We start from the raw sequence: 22,510 nt of genomic DNA, 5'->3' as shown, positions 1-22,510 counted from the left end.
AGGTGAGATGAGAGAGATACAAAAGGGTCCAGAGGGGCAATTTTTTCAAACAGAGGGTGGTGAGTGTCTGGAACAAGCTGCCAGAGGTGGTAGTAGAGGTGGGTACAATTTTGTCATTTTAAAAAGCATTTAGACAGTTACATGGGTATAGAGGGATATGGGCCAAATGCGGGCAATTGGGATTAGCTTAGGGGTTTTAAAAAAAAAGGGCAGCATGGACAAGTTGGGTCAAAGGGCCTGTTTCCATGCTGTAAACCTCTATGACTCTATAGTTACAACACTGACATCCACCTGGCAATGTGGAAAATTGCCCAGGTATGTCCTGTACACAAGAAACGGGACAAATCCAACCCAGCCAGTTACACCTGATCAGTCTACTCTTTTTCAGTAAAGTGAAGAAAGGGGTCACCAGTAACACTATCAAGTGGCACTTGCTCAGCAATAACCTGCTCTCTGATACAGTTTGAGTTCCGCCAGGGTCACTCTGCTCCTTACCCATTACAGCCTTTGCAAAAGAGCAGAACTCAAGTAAAAGTTAAGAACGACTGCCCTTGACGTCAAAGCAGCATCATTTGACTGAGTTTGGTGAAACTGAATCATGGGGAGAACTTTCCACTGGTTGGATTCTTACTTGGCCCAAAGAAGATGTTTGTGGCTGTTGGAGATCAATCATCTCAGCCCCGGATGTTGCTGCAGGATTTCCTCATGGTAGTGTCCTAGGCCCCATCTTCCATGATCTTTTCTTCTTATGCTTAGATGTTTGCAGATGATTGCACAGTGATTACCATTCATGACTGCTCAGAAACTGAAGGTGTCTGCACATATATAGCAAGACCTGGACAATATTCACACTTTGGCTCACAAGTGCCAAGTAACATTGCCTGGCACTTGTGGGCACGAATGATCATCTCCAACAAGAGAATCTTATTAATCATGCTTTGATGTTCAGTGGCATTGCCATCGCTGAATCCCCCCACTATCAATATCTTGGAGGTTGCCATACAGCAGAAACTGAACTGGACTAGCCCCCGTATAAATACTGTGGCTACATGAGCAGGTTAGAGATTGCAAAAGCCTGTCCACCATCTATAAAACACAAGACAGCAGTATGATGAAATACTCTCCACTTGCCATACGAGTGCAGCTCCAACAACATTCAAGGAATTTCACACCACCCAGAACAAAGCAGCCCACTTGACTGGCACTCCACCCACCACCTTCAACATTCAATTCCTCCTCCACTGCACAGTGGTAGTAGTGTGTATCATCTGCAGCAACTTACCAAGGCTCCTTTGGCAGCACCTTCCAAACCTGCGACCTCTACCATTTGGAAGGACAAAAGGTAGCAGTTGATGGGAACATACCACCTACAAGTTCCTCTCTAAGCCACACACCATCCTACTTGAAAATACTGCAGTTTAAGAAGGCGACTCACCACAACGTTCTTGAGGGCAATTGGGATGGCAATAAATGCTGGTCCAGCTAGCAATACCTGAATCCCGTGAATGAATTTTTTTTTTAAACTTGTGTTTCCGTCTTAAATATATTATAGTAATGCACCTTGAGTGCTTCTGTTGTATACTCTGAAGTAACTAACCTCTTGTATTTTTTTTAAAGCTGTACCGTATATGACTGACCTTTATTGGCTCATTCTTATGAAATTTGGTCTGATAGTTTTATAGCTGAGAACCAAATCTCTTACAGGATTAGGAATCAATGCTATAGTCTAGAGTGCATGTGTTCTTGACCTAACCCTGACATAAAGTGCACTTGTGTTAAACGAGATACAATTTCTTGTAACCAAGCGTAGAGTTGGTGGTTTAAACATTAACACTCAATCCTTGGGTAGTGCCACAGCTTCTGGTGTTTTCTGTGTTGGAGATGAAAGTTCAGATGCACGGCCATTGACCTGAAACATGAACTTTTGTTTCTTTCTTCAGATGCCACCTGACCCGTTTGAGTATTTCCAAAATTTTCTGGTTTTTTTTCTCCTAAACGATCCAATCATTTGAAAACCTGTCAACACCTTTTTAAATTGCAGCCCTCCGAAGAGCAACGATTATTTAAAGCTCTCTGTTGCATAAGTATAACTTAATGAAATAATTTTTGTTTTCTGGCAATGGTACAGGTATTCAGAAATCTCGCATCTGAGTCTTCAATGCAATGATTCCAGTTGTGAATTAGAGTACAGAGTTTAAAATGCTGTGTTCAACCACTTAATTTAAGCAGAGCAACTGTCCGAGCACGCAAGGTTGGGTGACATTATTATGATTAAAATGTCCAATTGGACAGGAGCTTAGTATAACCCTTTCAGCACCAACCATGATTCCTCCAATTGTGAAGCAGTCCATGCCCATATTCAGGCTTGGGCTACTAAGTGGCAAATAACATGTGTGCCAGGCAATGACTATCTCCAACAAGAGCAAATCCAACCATCGTCCCTTTACATTCAATGGCATTGCCATCACTGAATCCCCAACCATCCTTGGGGCTGCTATTGACCAGAAACTGAACTGGATGAACCATATAAATTCTGTGGCTGCAAGAGCAGGTCAGAGCTAGGAATTCTGCAGTGAGTAACTCCCTTCCTGACTTCTCAAAGCCTATCTGTCATCTACAAGGCACAAGTCAGAAGTGTAATGGAATACTCTCCGTTTGCCGAGTTGAGTGCCGCTTCAACAACACTCTGTGCTCAACAACATCCTAGACCAAGCAGCTCACCTGATTGATGTCCCACCCACCACCTTCAACATTCACTCCCTCCACCACTGACGCAGTGTCAGCAGCATCTACCATCTATAAGCTGAACTGCAGCAATTCACCAAGGCTCCTTCAGCAGTACCTTCCAAACCTGCAGCTTCTACCACCTTGAGGACCAAGGCAGCAGATGCATGGGATATCAGCACCTTCAAGGCTCTCCCCAAGCCACTCCTCATTCTGACTTGGAACTATGCCATTCCTTCACTGGGTGAAAATGCTGAAACTCCCTCCCTAACAACAGTGTGCCAGGGTTCAAGAAGGCACCTAACTGCCACTACCTCGAGGGCATTTAGGGCGAGGCAATGAATGCTGGCCTAACCAGCAACACCCGCATCGTGGGGGGAAAAAAATGAAAAAAAAAACAACTGGGTGCTAGGTTACCAAATCGGTGGCTTTTCTTGGGATCTTAAGTTTCATGTAGAACCAATAGTAAGAAGTCCAGAAATATTCTTTCATCTTGTACGATCATTTAACTTTGCTGTACTGATATTCGATACTGACATTCCTTTAGCAGTTAAATTACAAGAATACATTGAACTAATAGTTTTGCGTTTGGAGGGCTAAAAATTGATGTACTGGTACCCTGCAGAAATTACAAGAAGAAAGATTGGACCGATGCATTCAATTCTTGAAATAGTTTTACCCATAAAAATGAATAAAACCAAGCTCAGGTTTGCAGTTTTCTTTGTGTCAGCTCGGCTCAGTCTCTCCCTGAATCAGAAACTCGAGGATTAGCGCATAATTTAGGCTGATGTTACAGAGCAATATTGGATAAGGTCCTGTCTGCTGTTTCTTAGAATGTAGTCTCATAACACCAGGTTAAAGTACAACAGGTTTATTTTTTGTTTTTATACTTTTCCAATTCAATCAAATCAAGTCCAATTCAGAGTCTCAACAAGTTGAGACATTTCCAATCCAGGCTGACAAGACAGGGCATGCAATCCTCTACCCTGTCTTGGGCCTGATCTGCATGAGCCAAGCTGATTGGAGTAGGCGGAGAATTCCTCCGCCAAGGCTTGATCTCATTTGCATCTTAGCCAAAAGGCCGAGATACCGCTTTTAAAAATTGCTTCATATGAAACATATGAAGCTTAAATGCAACCCAATGACCTCAACCAAGTGCAGCATCCGCATAACTACACTTGATCTTAGCCAAAAGGCCGACAACAGGTTTATTTGGTAGCACGAGTTTTCGGAGCGTTGCCCCTTCATCAGGTGAGTGAAGAGTTCGGTTCACAAACAGGGCATATATAGACACAAACTCAATTACAAGATAATGGTTGGAATTCAGGTCTTAACAGGTAATCAAGTCTTTTCAGTTGCAGACAATGTGAGTGGAGAGAAGGTTAAGCACAGGTTAAAGAGGTGTGAATTGTCTCCAACCAGGACACTTAGTGAGATTTTGCAAGCCCAGGCAAGTCGTGGGGGTTACAGATAGTGTGACATGAACCCAAGATCCCGGTTGAGGCTGTCCTCGTGCAAAACGTGGCTATCCGTTTCTGCTCAACAATTCTGCGTTGTCGTGAAGGCCGCCTTGTAGAACGTTTACCCGAAGATCAGAGGAAAGGATGTCCCGAGGCATAGTACATTGGCGATGGACACTGCTCGACAATCACCAGGCAGGAGTGTTCCCTTCCTGTCGGGGAACACTTCAGTAGTCAAGGGCATTCAGTCTCTGATCTTCGGGTTAGCGTTCTCCAAGGCGGCCTTCATGACACATGACGATGCAGAATCGCTGAGCAGAGACTGATAGCCAAGTTTCGCACACATGAGGATGGCCTCAACCAGGATCTTGGGTTCATGTCACACTATCTGTAACCCCCACGACTTGCCTGGGCTTGCAAAATCTCACTAACTATCCTGGTCAGAGACAATTCACACCTCTTTAACCTGTGCTTAACCCTCTCTCCACTCACATTGTCTGCACCTGAAAAGACTTGATTACTTGTTGAGACTCGCATTCCAACCATAATCTTGTAATTGAGTTTGTGTCTGTATATGCCCTGTTTGTGAACCGAACTCTTCACTCACCTGATGAAGGGGCAACGCTCCGAAAGCTTGTGCTACCAAATAAGTCCAAAGATGTGCGGTTTAGGTTGATTGGCCATGCTAAAATTGCCCTTAGTGTCCTGAGATGTGTAGGTTAGAGAGATTAGTGGCTAAAATATGTAGGGATATGGGGGTAGGGCCTGTGTGGGATTGTGGTCGGTGCAGACTCGATGGGCCGAATGGCCTCTTTCTGTACTGTAGGGTTTCTATGATTCTATAAACCTGTTGGACTTTAACCTGGTGTTATGAAACTACTTACTGCGCCTACCCCAGTCCAATGCCGGCAACTCCACATTGTTTCTTAGAATGTAAAATATCTCATTGCACTATATTGTGTGGAGCAGTGAAGTTATCTGTTTTGGTAATGCTGCATACATCTCTTAACTAATGTCATTAAAACCAATCAAATGATGACTTGCTTTTTTTATTTTGGAGAGATCTTGACTGCTGCATGCCCAAAATGACACATACTGTACTTCAAAAATAAGTCATTGGCATCAAACTCCCTTGGGAGTCTTGAGGATGTGCAATATACAAATTCAGATTATTTCTTTTCTTGGCTGGGAATGGTGTGTGGCACTTTGAGCTCTGAATTATTATTCTGTTTCCATATTCTATAATCAACATGTTCACACAAATAATTTTGCCATCTATCTATGAAAGAAGAATCTAGACTTTTGAAAATTAAGCTTAATGTTAACTAATCACTACATCTAACTTTTGTTTGTTTCAACACCCTGACCGTAGCTATTCTATTTGGTCTAAAAAGTAATCTTTACATTGGTTGATAATGCAGTGAAATGTTTGCCAAATGGCTATCTGTAACTAATGGCAATCACTGTGCAACATTGGTCAATTGCTGAAGTTCATTTATTTTCAAAATTAGGCACATTTTGTACCTTCAGAACTTGGGTTCCAGCCAACTAAATGCTTGTTTCTTTTTTCCCCTCTGTTTTCTATAGGAGCTTCCTGGTGGCTATGGAAGAATGAAACCCGATATTGTGACCTATGGCTCTGGTGTCCGTGGTTCTGGTATGCAGGGTGGTTGCCGCTCACTTTCGGGAACTAGTGTGGCATCACCAGTAGTGGCGGGAGCTGTCACTCTGCTTGCAAGGCAAGTAAATCAGAGAGCAAGTGAAAGGTGCACCTGGGTCATTGGATATACCACTGTATGGGTCTTCATGTGGCCTTGAAGTTCAAAATAGCAGTAGGCTATATCGGATTCTATTAGTACTTGAAACTCTGTGGCACAATATAAGATACATTGTGCTTTTAGATTATGAACCTATCCCAACAATGCATGTTGTTTCCTATGTTGCAGCAGTGACTGCACTTCAAAAGTATTTTGCAATGTCCTGCGGTTATGAAAGATGTTACATAAATCAAATGCAAGATGGCCACTGGGAGCCCTTTAGCGCATGTATTATTGTCAGCACATGCGCAGAAGCCAATGGCATCATTTGCAGGAGATACAAATCCATCTTCAAAAGGTGACAGCTACTTTTTGACCGTCTTAAAGAAACAATTAGTAGTGAATCTTATTTGATTGCCCATGTTATCCCCAAAATGATTTTTACCACAAAAGAACGCAACCAGGTGGACCATAACTTGAGCTAATTGGGAGTTGGGGGTGGGTGGACAGAGTGGGTCCCACTTGTTCTTTCCAGCCCTCTGAGGTTTTTGGGTTGAAATGTAGTTGGAGGACGTTGTTAAGTGTTATTTTGATCCTGCCTGTGCTGTAATTTTTGCAGTTCCAGGGACAGTGATGGCAGGATATGTGATCTGCTGCACATTGCATGACTGCCATCTTTATAAGGGGCATACAACTGCATGTATGGCATTGGCAGCAAACACAGTGCTATGTAAATGCAAGTAATTATTTTTGTGTTATCTCAGAATAATCTGTAGCCCAGCAGCATATTAGTGATGATAACATGGGTGCATTTCCTCCACCACCTAAAGGTTAGCTGCTTTTTGATGTTGGTGGAGGGATTACATTCAATGCTATTTTGTAATTGTGGAATGGGAATAATGCCATTTGCATTCTTACAAGTTATCAAATTGCATGCAGGATCTTGCTCTGTTTTGGGTAAACATGACACATTGCCCAGAATTTTAGCATCCCACCTGCCACGGGAATCGGAGCAGGCGAGGGGCAGAACATGGAAAGGTCCGTTGACCTCGGGTGGGATTTCATGGTTTCAGGATGAGCGAGGCCACAAAATCCCGCCCATTGTCTGTCAATATTTTAGTAGTGTTTACCTACTGTAAAGTAGCTTGAAGTTACAGTGGCATCTGGGGAATGCTGATTCTTTCCTAAGGGTGGTTTTTAAAGTAACTTTATGGATTTGGGAGCAGTACCTGCTCCTGCAAATGTCAAAATGAGGAAGCAATTAAAGTTTGTCATTAACTTAACTTCAAGTTAACTTTTCCCATTTATTTCATGATTTCTAAACTAGCATAAATCTTGGAGACTCAATGCTGTAAAATACCTGTACCCAGTTAGAAGGACATTGATATGGAAGGCAATTTTTTTTTTCCTGCCTTGCATCTAAAGATAGATTTAAATATGGTTCCAGTTTTTTTTTAAAAGGTAGCGCTGGGGAACTATAGCCTCATTCATTTGACCACTAATGTGTAAAGTGCTCAATGATAAGTGGTGCCCCATAGAAAGATCGTGTGTGTCTTTCTAATCTGTGTGTTTTTTAAGAAGTTAGTAAATTCTCAGATGAGTTTTTCCCCCATCTGAGTTTTACGCTCCAATGAAAAATGACAGCAGGAGAATGAAACCAAAGACTAAAACTGAGCGGCTGTGACTACCAGAATGGACTGAACAGACTGAGATACTTTACTCCTGAAAAGGGAAGTCTGAGGGGGGGGATAATGAAAGGGTTGAGAGGGAAAACATGAAGAAAATGTCTGCACTTGACGGGAGACCAAATCTAAAAGCTATAAATATAAGATGGTCATTAATAAATCCAATAAGGAATTCAGAAGAATCCTTGTGAGCCAAAGAGTGGCTAGAATGTGGAGTGTGCAACCATAGATAGAATAGAAACTCTACAGTGCAGAAAGAGGCCATCTGGCCCATCGAGTCTACACCGACCACAATCCCACCCAGGCCCTACCCCCATAATCCCTACATATTTACCCGCTAATCCCTCTAACCTACGCATCTCAGGACACTAAGAGGCAATTTTAGCATGGCCAATCAACCTAACCCGCACATCTTTTGGACTGCATTTAAGGGGAAGCATGAGGGAGAAAGGAATAGAAGGGCATGTTGATGGGACTGGATGAAAAGGCGGCAAGAAAGCTCATTTGAAGCATAAATTCTAAGATAGACTAGTTGGACAAAATGGCCTGTCTCTGTGCTGTAGAAGAACCAGAGGTCCAGTTAGGCTGCCACCAGCTCATTTTGATGCTAATACATTATGATGCAGATACTCATTCACCATCTACAACTTGTCATCTCCAGGGCGAAGCAAAAAAAAAGCTTAAATCATCGATGAGTTAACGGGACAAATTAGAAAATTCCTCTATGTTTCCTTCAGGTGATCAATACTTGCCCAAGATGTTGCATTGATCCTGATTTATATTAGAGCATCTATCCTTTGGTGCAAAGTCTCCACACTGGAGAAGTCCCAGTTGTCTCTTGGAGGTGAATCAGTATTAACTGCAAAAGTCAGGAAGTTTTTTCACAGGCCCTTGCAAAGAAGAACAGTCTAACTTCTGGCCTAGTTCTGCTGTGACTTGGAAATTTGGCCCTCCTTAATCCATCTGAATGAATTTATCCATGTGAGCAATTTATTCCCTTTGTTATTTTGGGAACATTTTCCTATGTTACAACATTGTATACTTTATAAATATTCTGTTGACTTCAGAGCACTTTAGGATGTTCTTGAGGCCATGAAAAGTGCTATATAAACACAAATCCTTTCGACCAAGTTGCTCCATATCTGTGCTTTTCTAATGCCTGCAGGCCTGGTTCTTTGAACTCCTCTGGATAACTAAGGTATTTTAAATGGTGAATTAAGCATGTGGCCCATTTCTGTACCCTTTCCAAAGCCTTAATATTGCCCACCATATGATGAGACCAAACTGGAGACAGTCTTCTAACTTGAAACCTAAGCAAGATCTTTTACAAGAACAAAATTGCTGTCTCTAAGAGGTTACTCCACAAGACAGAATTGTGTAAAATAGAATTGCAATTTGCTGCATTATATTAACAATTAGCTGTGATGTACAATATCTGCTTGGAGACAGAATTACCTATAGTCTTCCACAGAGATTGGTGTTAGGACCTTTGCTATTCATTATCTTGCTGACATCTACTCAGGACTACTCACTACAAAACAAAATCTACCATTTTATCTGTGGAATCTGATACTGTAAGATTTAATTGTGCATAATTTTCCATTAGTCGGGGTGGACTTCAGGCTCTCATTTGTTTCCTCGCCCCTCTTTGGTATCCCCAACCTCCTTGTATATCCTATCCTCAGCTGAAAAGTTATCTTGTGGGAGCATGGGGTCTGAAAAAGAGAAGAGAAAATATTTGTGAAAATTTAACATTACAATTAAATTTAACATTACATGGGCAGCACGGTGGCACAGTAGTTAGCACTGCTGTCTCATAGCGCCAGGGACCCGAGTTCAATTCCAGCCTCGGGTCACTGTTTATGTGGAGTTTGCACATTCTCCCCGTGTCTGCGTGGGTTTCCTCCCAGTGCTCCGGTTTCCTCCCACAGTCCAAAGATGTGCGGGTTAGGTTGATTGGCCATTCTAAATTGCCCCTTGGTGTCAGGGGACAAGCAGGATAAATATGAGGGGTTATGGGAATAGGACCTGGGTGGGATTGTGGTCGGTGCGGACTCGATGGACCAAATGGCCTCCTGCACTGTAGGGATTCTATAAAGGAGTGATTGAATATTCGGTGCACCAATTTGCTTCAGTGTACTCTGTTCTTTGAGGTCTAGAGATGGTATTAGTTTTGCCAACTGCTGTAAAATGGAGAATGTAAAACTGATTTCAACCATAAAATATGCACCACTTGTGCAGCTCCTAACCGTTGCTCTCTCACCACTATTATATTATTTCTGTTTTTGGTCTTAAATTTGTCATTCGTACCTATTCCCATGAGGCAGCAGCAAAGGTTAGGGAAGCTAAGTGAATTAAAGAAAAAAGGGGAGGGAAAGAGATGGGGAAATACTGAAGGAAGAAGGATCAGAAAAGATGAAGAGCAGGAGAGAACGCAAATAAAATACTTAAAAACCAAAGTATCTCAAACGTAACTGAAGAATAAAAAATTGAAGCCTAACCAATTCGAATGCACCCATTTGCCCTAAGTATTGGTGCTGATGGGACTGGACATTGGTTCTGAAACAGTTACTGAATATGAAAGATTTTTTTCTTCAATGAAAAAGTATATGAAGCAAATCCAGTAACATTACCTTCAAGGCTAGAACAAATGCAGAATTAGAAGAGTGGCACTTTGGTGTTGAATCTAATTTGGGAATTGTTGTGAAACCCCAAGACTGGAAATTCCCGCCCAAGGTCTAAGCAGAAGCAGTTCTGCCTGCTGTGGGAATCACAGCAGGCAGATCGCTTCTGCTTAGTAACACCAAGAAAGTTTTTTGGAAGTTCATTTTTATTTCACCCATTTTAAAGTTGATGAGAGATCATCTTCGCACTGGATACCAATTCCCTCCTTAGAGCAGGATTTGAATACTAGAGAATATGGTAGTTGTTGGTAGCTTTTCAATTTTAATAGAACAGGAAGAATAAATCAGCTAACGGGTGAGAGATTTATGATTAAGTTCATAGTACTTGGTGCATTGAAAGAGAAATAATAAATGAATTCTCCAAGGATTGGTGTTGGGACCTCCTTATTGTATCTAAATAGCCACTTAGATTATAGTTTAACTTATCTTTATTGGTGCCGCCTCCTCTGTGGTCACTGGGGTTTCATCAGAGGGAGGATATTCAAATTGCCTGCCTTGTGCCTCTGCAATGTACTTTTTATCCAGTGTCTGCGATTAATTCTAAACCCATTAAGTCTTTTTTTTTATTATTTGGAGAAGTATTTTGTTTCTTTGTTCAGTGTCTTCCTTTAACATGGTTGCTCAGGAACTCTTGGAAAAAAATTAATTCACTGTGGCATGATGAGTTGAAACAACAATGGGATTGTTTACTGAATAATTTCCAGGATTTTCTCCTCTTTGGATATTTGGACAAGCCATGTTATAAATTGGTCAAACATTAGTATGTGCCAATGTTTGCTGTTCTTTTGGAAATAGCTTTATAACCTGAAGTTAAACAAATGAGTTATGAGAGATGAAACACTGAACCGGATTTGGGTTCAAGTTGCTACTGTGTTTAACTAGATGACAGGTGTTTTAAATGGGTGTTGGTTCAAGAGTTAGAATGAACCTTCCAATTAAGTTGGATTTATTTTTCACAGGGAAACTGGTAAGAGGTGTGGATTCAAGCAAATGGTTATCGATGATTCATGTATTAGGTGTGCCTGCATAATTGATGTATTATTCCCAAAAGTAGTTGCTTCCTTCTAAAATCCTTTCAGATCTTATTGGTCTAATATGCTCTTTGTTCTTGAGTGATAACTCGTACAAATACTCATTAGTGCAATCTGCTGTAGACAATGAACTCTGACCTAGTATCTTTTGAGAAAATCATTGAAGAAGTCTTGTAACTGTCTTACTCTTCCTCAGTGGACTTCAGGGATATGCATTAAGATTAATATTTTGTACGGTTAGCTGATCTTGGACAGTTGGTTGCACTGCCCCTTGTTCAAATTCACTGAAGTTTAGAAGGCTTCCAAATTGTGATGTTTTTTGATCCATTTGATAAAACATTTAAAAGATCTTTTTAAGTGAAAAAGTAGATCCTGTGGCATAGGAGATGAAAATTTGACTTGGTAATGAGGAATATGGTTATCTTAGCTGAGCCATTCTAACTTCAAAAGATAAGTTTTGCAATTTGTGTAAAATTTCTACCTAATTAATCAGTTGAATTCCCCTGCGAATTTCTTTTGATAACTTTTCTTTTTGTTCTTTTGTCAGCACGGTGCAGCACCGTGAGATGGTGAATCCAGCCAGTATGAAACAAGCATTGATCGCCTCTGCACGCAGATTGCCTGGAGTCAACATGTTTGAACAAGGTCATGGCAAATTGGACCTACTGAAAGCATACCAAATTCTCAAAATCTATAAGCCTCAAGCCAGGTGAGTGCTGAACTGAATTTGGATAGTGTACCTTTTGTTCCTTCTGTTTCCTCATTTTGTACAGTGCAGGCAGCGATTCTACAGGCCCTACCCTGAAAAGTTTAGCCATACAACATGAGTATTGTGGGCTAACTTGACTTTAATGGCTGAGACTGAATTAATCACCTGTATGCTGTATCTGCCCAGCTCTACCTTTCCTCTAATTCCTTGACTGCCCCATGCTGTTAGACTGCTGTGTCTGACATGAAGGCTTGGATAAGTCATAATACTATCTTCAATCTCTACCACAAACTCTGCACTCTTACTTGCTGCCTTCCATCTCCACAGTCACTATATTACACCAAACCACACCACTCCATCATTGACATTTTATTTCACCCGTAGCTGAGCTTTAAAACTTAATCCATAGTCACGACTGCTGACATCCACCTCTGCAATATTGTTTGCCTCTGACCCTGTGCTGCTGAAAGCCTTAGCCATACCTTTGCTGTCTCTAGGTATACCAATGATACTTTGCTTACTGGCTTCCCATCCTCCATTAACTCCAACTTTGGCTATGTATATTCTCTTCCATACCAATACTTATTCCTAATATCCTTTCACAATGTATTCTGCCATGAAAGAGCAATTTAATTTTTCCAAGTTGTTTGTAAATAGAGACTTTGAAGACTATTTTGTTAAAATGAAAATCAAATTCAGTGCCTTCCTTGTCTGCTTCTCTATTAAGGGTTTCCTTCAATGGGTTTGTGATTAAAGCTTCAGCTTTCTGGAGTGTGAGGTGACAAGAGGCCAGAAAATTCCGGGTCCAAATCAGGGTTTGTTTTGATCTCAACACCGCAGGGACTTGGGTGTATTATCAGTCACTTTAATCAAATTTTGATTGAATGTTTTAAGTTTCCTTTCAGCTTTGTTTTTTGTTCCGAGTGATTCTCTTTTCGGGGACTTCATGCTTTGTCCCTCAGTTTATTTGATATAATTTATTTGATTTAACAAAAAGGTGTGGCAAAATTCAAGTCTTGGGCCAGAATCTTATCACCATCCACACTGGTGGGATTTTCCCATCCTGCTGGAGTGAATGGAGATTTGGTTGGCCGCCAAATTCTCTAACCTCGCTGCAGTGGGAGTGTGGTGTGAATGGCAGGTAAGATCATGCCCATAGTCTTGGTTTCAATGTTCCAATCTGCTTGCTGTCTGTCTTCGTAAAACCAGTAGGTAACTGAGATTATATGGAACTTTGTGTGAACAGTCACTGTGTTCTCCAGGTTTTAGTGAAGCACTTCTTTATTGCCTGTCGGATACAATTGCTAATAAAACAAAGCAGTATTGGATGACTCTCCATTAAGAATTGGAAATAAAATTTGGTGATTTTCATTCCGACTTTCTGTTTTGAAAGTATTTCTGAAGTATACGTGAATGTGTTTTATCCAGCTCCGCAGGTGCTCACTGCCTCCTCCCCCACTCCTTGCCACTACAGTGGCAAATGCTGAGAATGCCAGCAGGCAATTTTATTACTGGGGGCAGTGTTTATCACAGTGAACTGGATCCTGAGGAGCAGTAATGATACTGTCCGCAGAGACAGATAGTATCGTTCCTGCTTCCCTGACCGAGAACAGCTTAGCTTGAGTATTGAACCTCAGATTGGCCTTATCTACGTAGCTCAACATAGTTTACAAGCCATGAGATTGTTGATCACGCGTAATAAATCTTGAAGGGGTCAATTGTGCACATGTACCAATGTAATTTGGTAAAGAAATATATTTTGAATTCATTTGTAACAAGGGGACTTGGAAATTTCACAGATAGTTGGTATACGGCATAGAAGATACCCAGGCCAAAATTGTCCGACCTCGCCCGAGGTTGGGTTTCTCCAGTCCCACTGCTGTGTATGGAGTTTTGATTGAGTGCCAAATTCTCCATTCTTACTGGCAATGGTGGCGGGGCATACAACATCAGAGAATTCCGGCCTCAGAATCCAGAGTCTTGATGCCTAAATAGAAATGTGAGATTATTTAACATTTAGAATCATAGAATCCCTATTGTGCAGAAAGAGGTCATTCGCCCATCGAGCCTGCACCAACAACAATCCTGCTCAGGCCCTATCCCCGTAGCTCCATATATTTACCCTGTTAATCCTCCTGACACTAAGGAGCAATTTAGTGATGGCTGACCCTCACTACGTCCTGGAGGGGGGGGGGGGGGGAACGGACGACCCTCACTGCGTCCCGGGGGGTGGGAGGGGGGCAGGATGACCCTTACTGCGTCCCGGTGGGTGGGGGGACGGACGACCTCACTGCGTCTTGGGGGAGGGGGGGGGGAACGACCCTCACTGCGTCCCGGGGGTTGGGGGTGGGGGGGACGGACAACCCTCACTGCACGTGGGGGGGGGGCAGGGGGGATGGCCGTCCCTCACTGTGTCCCACGGGGTGGGGGGGGGGGAAACGACCCTCACTGCGTCCCTGGGGGTGCAGGGGGCAGGACGACCCTTACTGCGTCCCGGAGGGGTGGGGGGACGGACGACCTCACTGCGTCCCGGAGGGTGGGTGGGCAGACGGACAACCCTCACTGTGTCCCGGGGGGAGGAATTGGCCGTCCCTCACTGCGTCCCGGCAGGGGGGGGGGGGGGGGGGGGGGGGGTGGACGACCCTCACTGCGTCCCGGCGGGGGGTGGGGGGGGGGGGGGTGGACGACCCTCACTGCGTCCCGGCGGGGGGGGGGGGGGGGGGGATTGGCCGTCCCTCACTGCATCCCGAGGGGGAGGGGAGGGGGGGACCATCACTTCATCCTGGGGGGTGCGGGGCGGGGGGGAGACGACCCTCACTGCATCCCGGGGGGTGGGGGACGGACGGACAACCTCACTGCGTCATTGGGGGGGGGGGGGGGGGGGGGGAACGGCCGTCCCTCGCTGGGTCCCGGGGGGTGTGGGGGGGATGGACGACCCTCACTGGGTCCCGGGGGTGTGTGGGGGGGACGGACGACCCTCACTGCATCCCGGGGGGGCGGGATGGCCGACCCTCACTGCGTCCCGGGGGGTGTGGGGGGGATGGACGACCCTCACTGGGTCCTGGGGGGGTGGGGGGGGGGGATGGACAACCCTCACTGGCGGGATGGCCGACCCTCACTGCGTCCCGGGGGTGGGGGTGAATATGAAACATCAATTTTCCTACAATTTGTTCACATTATCATATATCCTTGAATAATAACTGATCTTGTGTAAAATTAATCCCCTGTCCTTTGGCCAAAGAATTATTCATTTTCATATAGCTTGTGTACAGTTTGACCTCTAACTTCTTTCACCAAAACATCCAAACTATTTGTACTTGCCACTCACTTGCTGCTGAAGTCAAACTCGCCCTGGTGCAAATTTATTTGACAGAATCATAGAATAACACACTAGCCTCAAGATGGCTGTTCAGCTTCCCATGTCTGCACAAATCGACACGTGCCGGAATTTTACTGTCCTGCCCGCCATGGGAATTGGAGAAAGTCCGTTGACTTCGGGCAGAATTTTATAGTTTCGGGATGAGCGAGGCCGTAAAATCCCACCCCTGATGTCAAAGTTACTGCCTTGCAGTGCGTGCTGCGTTCCCATGGTATCAAGAAGGAATGGCATTTACACAGTCCATTTCAAACAGTCGTTGAGATTGCAGAGCCGACAATCGTTTGATAGAGAAACAATTTTGTACTGAACTGAATACCAAGAATTCACAGCAGAATTTGATGACAGGCTTATAGCATTTCAGCAGTTTATAATTGAACATAGACAAAAGAATGAACACAGATTGGCCTGTATTGGGAATGTGGATAAGACTGAATTTTGACATGCCAGCCAGTCAAATGGTGAGCAAAGTTGGAAAGACAAGGTGTTAATGAAGACAAGTGGCAATAAAAAGAGTAGCTTCACAGTTGTGTTGTTGTGCATGTCTGGCGGGACAAAGCTTAAGATGCCAATGGTGATATTAATGGTTTGAAAATATGGCTGAGGAGAATTTGGAGTTTGACCATGAGGAGTGGGTGAAGAAAAACGTCTTCTCATCTTCAGATCACACCTTATAGAAGATGTTGCAGTGGTTCCTGGTGGTCTAACCAGCCAGGTTCAACTATTGGATGCCCCTCTGAGCAAGCCCTTCAAGGATAGCACAAGAGAAAAATTGAATGGATGATTGGAGGAGAGAAGACACCAAGGAAGAAGCATACGGGTTCTGACATTAGCAATCTTGAGAGAGTGCGTTGCAGAAGCCTGGAATAAAATCAGAATGGAGATTGTTGTGAAATCATTGAAGAAATTTGGGGTATCCAATGCACTTGACGGCAGAGAAGATAATTTGTGAAATGAAAACGTGGAAGACTATGTAAATGTTGATGAGCATGTTGTTGATCCATATGATGCCATTCAAGCAGCAGATTGGGATGTGTTCTTTGGTTCTTTTGGGGAGGGTGACTTTTATGGATTTTAATGCACGTTTAGTGCATGCTCTGCTGCTAGAGTGAATTTGTATACATGCCTACATTTGGATTTTTGTTGTTTGAATTTGATAAATTTAATATTGTAAACAAATTCATGTATGTCTCCATGAAGGTTGTTCATAATTTTTTTTTTAAATCATACTTTAAGTTTTTGTGCTACTTTTGTGGGCAGTGTTAGTGGCAACAGTCTGACATGGCAACTCTACAAGGGCAAGGCATTAATGTTACTTGTGTAAAAGTCTGCTTTATTGCTGAAGATTTTAGTCTTAGAAACTCGAATTTCACACGAGTATATAGAATCCCCATAGTGCAGAAAGAGGCCATTTGGTCCATCAGACCTGCACAGACTCTCTGACAGAGCATCTTACCAAGGTCCACTCACTGCCCTATCCCCGTAACCCCACATATTTGCTCTGCTAATCCCCCTAACCAACAGATCTAGAGACAAAGGGGCACTTTAGCATGAGCAATCCACCTAACCTGCACATCTTTGGACTGTGCCGTTCACCCGAAACACTCGGAGGAAACCCATGCAGATATGGGGAGAACATGCAAACTCCACACAGTCACCCAGACTGGAGTCGAACCCAGGTCTATGGCGTTGAGGCAGAAATGCTAACCACTGTGCCACGGAAAGGTTTTTTCACCAATGCTGGGCTTAGTTTAATATTTCATTCAGCTCATTCTTTAGAACAAAGAACAGCACAGGACAGGTCCAACAAGCCTGTGCCGATCATGTTGCCCTAACTAAACTTTAAAAAAACCTTCTGCCTTTACTCAGTCTGTATCCCTCTTCCTTCCCCAGTCATGTACCCATCCAAATACCTTTTAAATGTTGCCCCCCCCCCCTCGCCTTGAACCTGTGCCCCTTTGTAATTGACACTTCCACCCTGGGAAAAAGCCTCTAACTATGCACCCTGTCTATGCCTCCTAATTTTGTAGACCTTTATCAGGTCTCCCCTCAGTCTCCGTCCTTCCAGTGAAAACAATTCTAGCTTATTCAACCTCTCCTCATTGTGAACACCCTTGAGACCAGGCAACATCCTGGTTGAACCTTTGTTACACACTCTCCAAAGCTTCCATGTCCTTGCGGTAGTGTGGTGACCAGAACTGCACGCAATACTCCAAATGTGGTCTAACCAAGGTTGTATATAGCTGCAACATGATTAGCCAACTCTTGTACTCAATACCTTGGCTGATGAAGGCAAGCATGCCATATGCTTTCTTAATCACCTTGGCCACCTGCGTTGCCACTTTTAGGGAACTGTGGACCTACACACCCAGATCTCTCTATGTTAATGTTCTTAAGGGTTCAGCCATTTACATTATAATTCACATCTAAATTTGATCCTCCAAAATGCATCAACTCGCATTTGTCCGGATTAAACCCCATCTACTATTTCAGTGCCCAAGTCTCCAATCTATATGTATCCCTGGCTCTATCAGCAACTCCTCTAATCTTTATCATCCATTGTAATGTGGTGGTGGTAATGATGTGGAATTTGCGAAATGGCTGAAATGTCTTTTGGCTGTGTTGATGGGTAGTATTGATATTTGATACTGATACTCATTTCCTCAATACTGTCACTGTGATCACTTTAATTACAATGTTTCTGTCTCCAATTCCATTATTAATACCCTGAAAATGTTAAATCACTAGTGTCAGTTTAGGAAGAGATCAGAGTTTCTCTCATGTTGATGCTGCTTGCTTTTTTAAGAGATATGGGAAGAGAATTAGTAAACTGTGAAGCAGGGATGACGAGATGGGATAATCAGATGTAACCTCAGGGTTGATCGTGAGTCAATATTATTTTCCTAGTCGAGACTTCTGTAAGAAATGGAAGAGGATCACCTTACCAAAGTACAAACTTGCTAATAGGATCAGTATTCCAAGTGATTTTATATACACCCACACCCCTTTGTTCTTGTAAGTTTCAGTTATTGTCTACGTATCTGCTGTAGATCATATGAAGTTGGAGGATGTGTTTGGTTAATATTATCAGAATTACACCAGGTTACTAACAATACAGTATATACTACAGTGTGAACTTTCATTTGTCCAGGTTGTGCCTTTTGGAATGCATTATCTGCACTAAACACTTTTATATTACTACTTTGCCTTCTGCCTTAAAGGCTGCGATTTATCTATCTATTTTACCTTATTCAGTCATTGTTCCTAATTCATCTACCATTAGGTCTGTCTTTCTGTATGTTGAACCTTGGATTTAAACTGAAGGTACTGTACAAGCGCAAGTCATTGTTGCTAACTGAACAATTGGTGGGAAGAACCGAGCTGAGTGGCATGCCTGTACTGCAAAGGTGCTAATCTCTTGAAACATCAGCATCTTTACAATTAATGAGAGCTGCAGAAAGCTCTTTCTTTGATGTGCAGGTGTCTGTGAATCCTAACTAAACACCAAACTGTTTCTGTTTGTGAGCAGAACATGTTCCATTCAGTTGCGCACTTGTAATGCCGGTGTGGATTACGTTCTGTAATTGCCAATTTTCTTTCCTTTCAGTTTGAGCCCAAGCTACATTGACCTAACTGAGTGCCCTTATATGTGGCCCTACTGCTCCCAGCCCATCTATTGTGGGGGAATGCCAACTGTTGTCAATGTAACAATTTTAAATGGTATGGGTGTCACTGGCCGGATTATTGACAAGGTAAGCATTGTAATGTGGTGGTGATAATATGGAATTTTCAAAATGGCTGAAATGTCTTTTGGCCCTGTTGGCTAGTATTAATATTTGATACCGACACTCATTTCCTCAATATTGTATAGAATGTATCCACATCTATTACTGTGCGAAACACAGATAACAGCAATGTAGGCCTGCAGAGTCTTGGAGGTTATTTACCAGAGAGGCTTGGATATTTCCATAGCTTCTAAAAACAAGAAAAATAGCAATACGATGCCCTGGGTTAAGAGGGCATTTCACCACTAAAGAATTCAGGTATTAGTTGAAATTCTCCCCTCTCGCCCACTGCGGGATTCGTAGTGGGTGAGATAGAAAATGCGGCAGACCATTTAAAGGTCTGTGGAGCTCAGGAGGGAAATATCGGTCTTGGGGCTGGAGAATCCTGCACATTGTATTCCATTCTACATTTTACATAACCACTCTTGTCCAAAGAGTTGCTTCCCTACACAATGCATTACCAGGGCCCACGAGGTAACTAACCTGCTTTCAGACCTGTATTAAGGCTGCAAGCAGTTATTGGGAGCTATGCAAGTGCAGCCTGCAACAACAACTCCTCATTTATGGAAAAACAGAGGAGGGCTAACTGATTCATTTGCACAGTAATGCAACTCCGATCTGAATTTTCCTTGCAGGAGGGCAGTCAAACCTACCTACTCTGTGGCATTGGGCATTTGTATTGATATGTACTAAAGATTCATACCACTTCATCCCAAACTATTCTTGCTTACCTTCAGTTTCATTTTACTAAATAAAAAGGAATGTGGCTACAAGGATAATGCATTGAAAAATATAAAGGCCCACATTGCTGTTGTCTGTGTTTTGCACAGGATAAATGCGCAAAAGGTATACTTCCTAGCACAAGAACATGATTGATTTAACCTCTGAAGTAATTGTGGATAGAAGGTGTTGTCCAACTTTTATTATGCCAGCTGTCAACCTCTTTCCTTGTATCTCTTCCTCTCCCTTCAATCCATGGAGTCAAATTGCAAAAACAAGATGCCTGGTTTCTATATTTTTTAATCTAATTGAATTTGTTAAATAAAAAGAGTAACTGAAATGAGTGAAGGACAAAGTGAAAAGAGCCTTACTCCAGGGTAAGGATGTAAAAAAAATACAGAAGACATTTAGCCCAATTTAGTTCATCCACCTGGAAAAAAACCTATAATATCCTTAATCATTGCATTCTGTATCTGCTAAAATCCTGTTTTTATTTCTCCAAAACCTTGAGGTCCAATTTTGAGCCTGACTGCTCTACCTGCCCTATTTCCTGACATCAGTCTTAACCTTTTTGCAGCAGTTTGAAACCATGTTTCTTCCTCCTGATGTGGTTTATTTAGAAGTAGTGTCTCTTTCATAACATGTTACTATCAGATTTAGCAAATCTTATCATTCAGATATTCTGACACTCAATCAGGAACATGGCGCGCCTCTGCTCCAGTTCCAGGACTCCAGTTTGCTACAGGTAAACACCAGCCGAAAGCTGTGGCCTGAAACTACTGCATAGTTTCAGAATAATAATTAATTCAGTAATAAAGTTGAGCTGACTTCTTGCAGCCTTCCTTCTGCTGATGTTTGGCTGACTGCAGAGACCTGGAGCTTATTTACCAGAGAAGCTTGAATGTTTCCAGAGCTTCCAAAAACGAGAAAAATAGCATATGATCCACATTAGATCTCACTCCCTTAGCATTCTGGAAAAAAATGTGCAAGAGATCAGCATTGATGGCAATTTCTAATATTTTAAATGGTTGCGAGATTCTAGAATTGTGCAAAGTGATCAGATGGGGGCACAATGCTGGTGTGTTCCTCCTTCATTTGTAGCCAGAGTTTTGAGCCACACTGCAAAAACTCATCCTATTAGCAGCCCCATGCTTGTTTCATGTGCCTCGCCGGGAGATTTAGTAGCAGTGCTGCCTGTATTTGAAAATTCTGGTCACTTCACTTTATTCATTTTGTGGAAAACTATTGTCTAAATTCCCTTACAAATGTCCATTTGCTCTTTCCTTCCCCAGCCAATGTTTCCTAAATCAATTTGGGTACTTGTCAGTTATACACGAGGCTTTTTACACAGTGTTTAATTTTTTTTTTGTAGCCCATATGGCAGCCATATTTACCTCAGAATGGAGACAACATAGAGGTTGCGTTTTCCTATTCCCAAGTTCTCTGGCCTTGGTCTGGATTTCTAGCTATATCGATATCAGTCACCAAGAAAGCTGCTTCGTGGGAAGGCATTGCCCAGGGACATGTGATGGTTACTGTTGCCTCACCAGCTGAAAATGATGTAAGTGTGTTTATTCGATCAATGATTATTCTTGTCTTGAAACATGAGAAAAACTAAAATATTGTAAAGATTTAGGAAATTATATCTCCTACTTATCTGCAAACTCACTGATGCAGAATCAAAAATGAGCCAGTGTGTGTCCATGGGTTGTACCTGTTAATTCTCACATACTTTCGACCAGTTTGCTTACTCTAAGGTTTTACCCCGGTGTCCTTATTTGCAAGATGGACAAAGGACAAACACAATTAAAGGTTCAACAAGTTTATTAATAATAACACGATTAACCCTTAAATTACCCACATAAAACAAGAGGATACCCCAGATTCAAGTATACTACCCGCAAAGATGGTTTGGTTGAACTGCAGGCTCGATTCTCTGAGCCCCTCTGGTCTGTCGTCACGAAGGTGAATCTCGATGGCAGCTGCTTCCTTCCTTCCTTCTCTGGTCAGTCTTCCGGATGGTCAAGGTCACCTCCTTCGTTGAGTCTTCGCTGCTGGTGTGTCTGAAATGTGTCCTGTTATCCCCCTGCCTGCTTACCTTTCCAGAAACTTCTCTTGCTTCCGGCCAATGAGGTCCCAGGAGGGGGTTCCAATACCCAGTGGGTTTCTTGATGTCTGCCTGACAGGACGCCAGGGTCCGCCCCCAGGTGTCCATCTCCATGCTGTTTCTTACATGTAACCTGTTATCAGATAAGCTAACTGCAGGAATTCTCGGTGACAAAGTCTGACCCGATCTGGGCTTCTAACAATTGGCCGGTGCATTTCAATGGGGTGCAATGATCTCCTGCTAAGTAGATACTTAGCAGGGTGATGGGTGATTGATGGGTCAGGCCCAGACATGTTTGTGTATTTGTACAATTGGCCTGCACGAGGTTTGACTGTTTGATTTTAATATGTCCAACTCTTTAATTTAGGATATCCAATTTCATCAGCCTTAAAACTAGGCCCTGTTTTATATTACCACACATGTGTCCGCGTCCTCCACAACTGGCACACTTGCATACTACCTATAGGATGCT

At 42.9% G+C, this 22,510-nt stretch overlaps 1 protein-coding gene across 3 annotated transcripts in view; it reads left to right on the top strand.

Moving 5' to 3' along the window:
* Positions 1–22,510, top strand: part of mbtps1 (membrane-bound transcription factor peptidase, site 1) — a 151,618-nt gene that overhangs the window by 80,568 nt on the left and 48,540 nt on the right. For all 3 annotated transcript variants that reach the window (XM_078211045.1, XM_078211044.1, XM_078211046.1), the window contains exons 10-13: positions 5,772–5,923; positions 11,889–12,050; positions 19,034–19,178; positions 21,304–21,492. In XM_078211045.1, the coding sequence (XP_078067171.1) occupies positions 5,772–5,923; positions 11,889–12,050; positions 19,034–19,178; positions 21,304–21,492 (648 nt within the window). The remainder of the gene's footprint in view (positions 1–5,771; positions 5,924–11,888; positions 12,051–19,033; positions 19,179–21,303; positions 21,493–22,510) is intronic.

Source organism: Mustelus asterias, chromosome 4 (assembly GCF_964213995.1).
Source record: "Mustelus asterias chromosome 4, sMusAst1.hap1.1, whole genome shotgun sequence".
In the NCBI taxonomy this organism is placed as follows: Eukaryota; Metazoa; Chordata; class Chondrichthyes; order Carcharhiniformes; family Triakidae; genus Mustelus; species Mustelus asterias.
The sequence above is the reverse complement of the archived record's forward strand: the minus strand, read 5'-3'. Positions and strand labels throughout refer to the sequence as shown.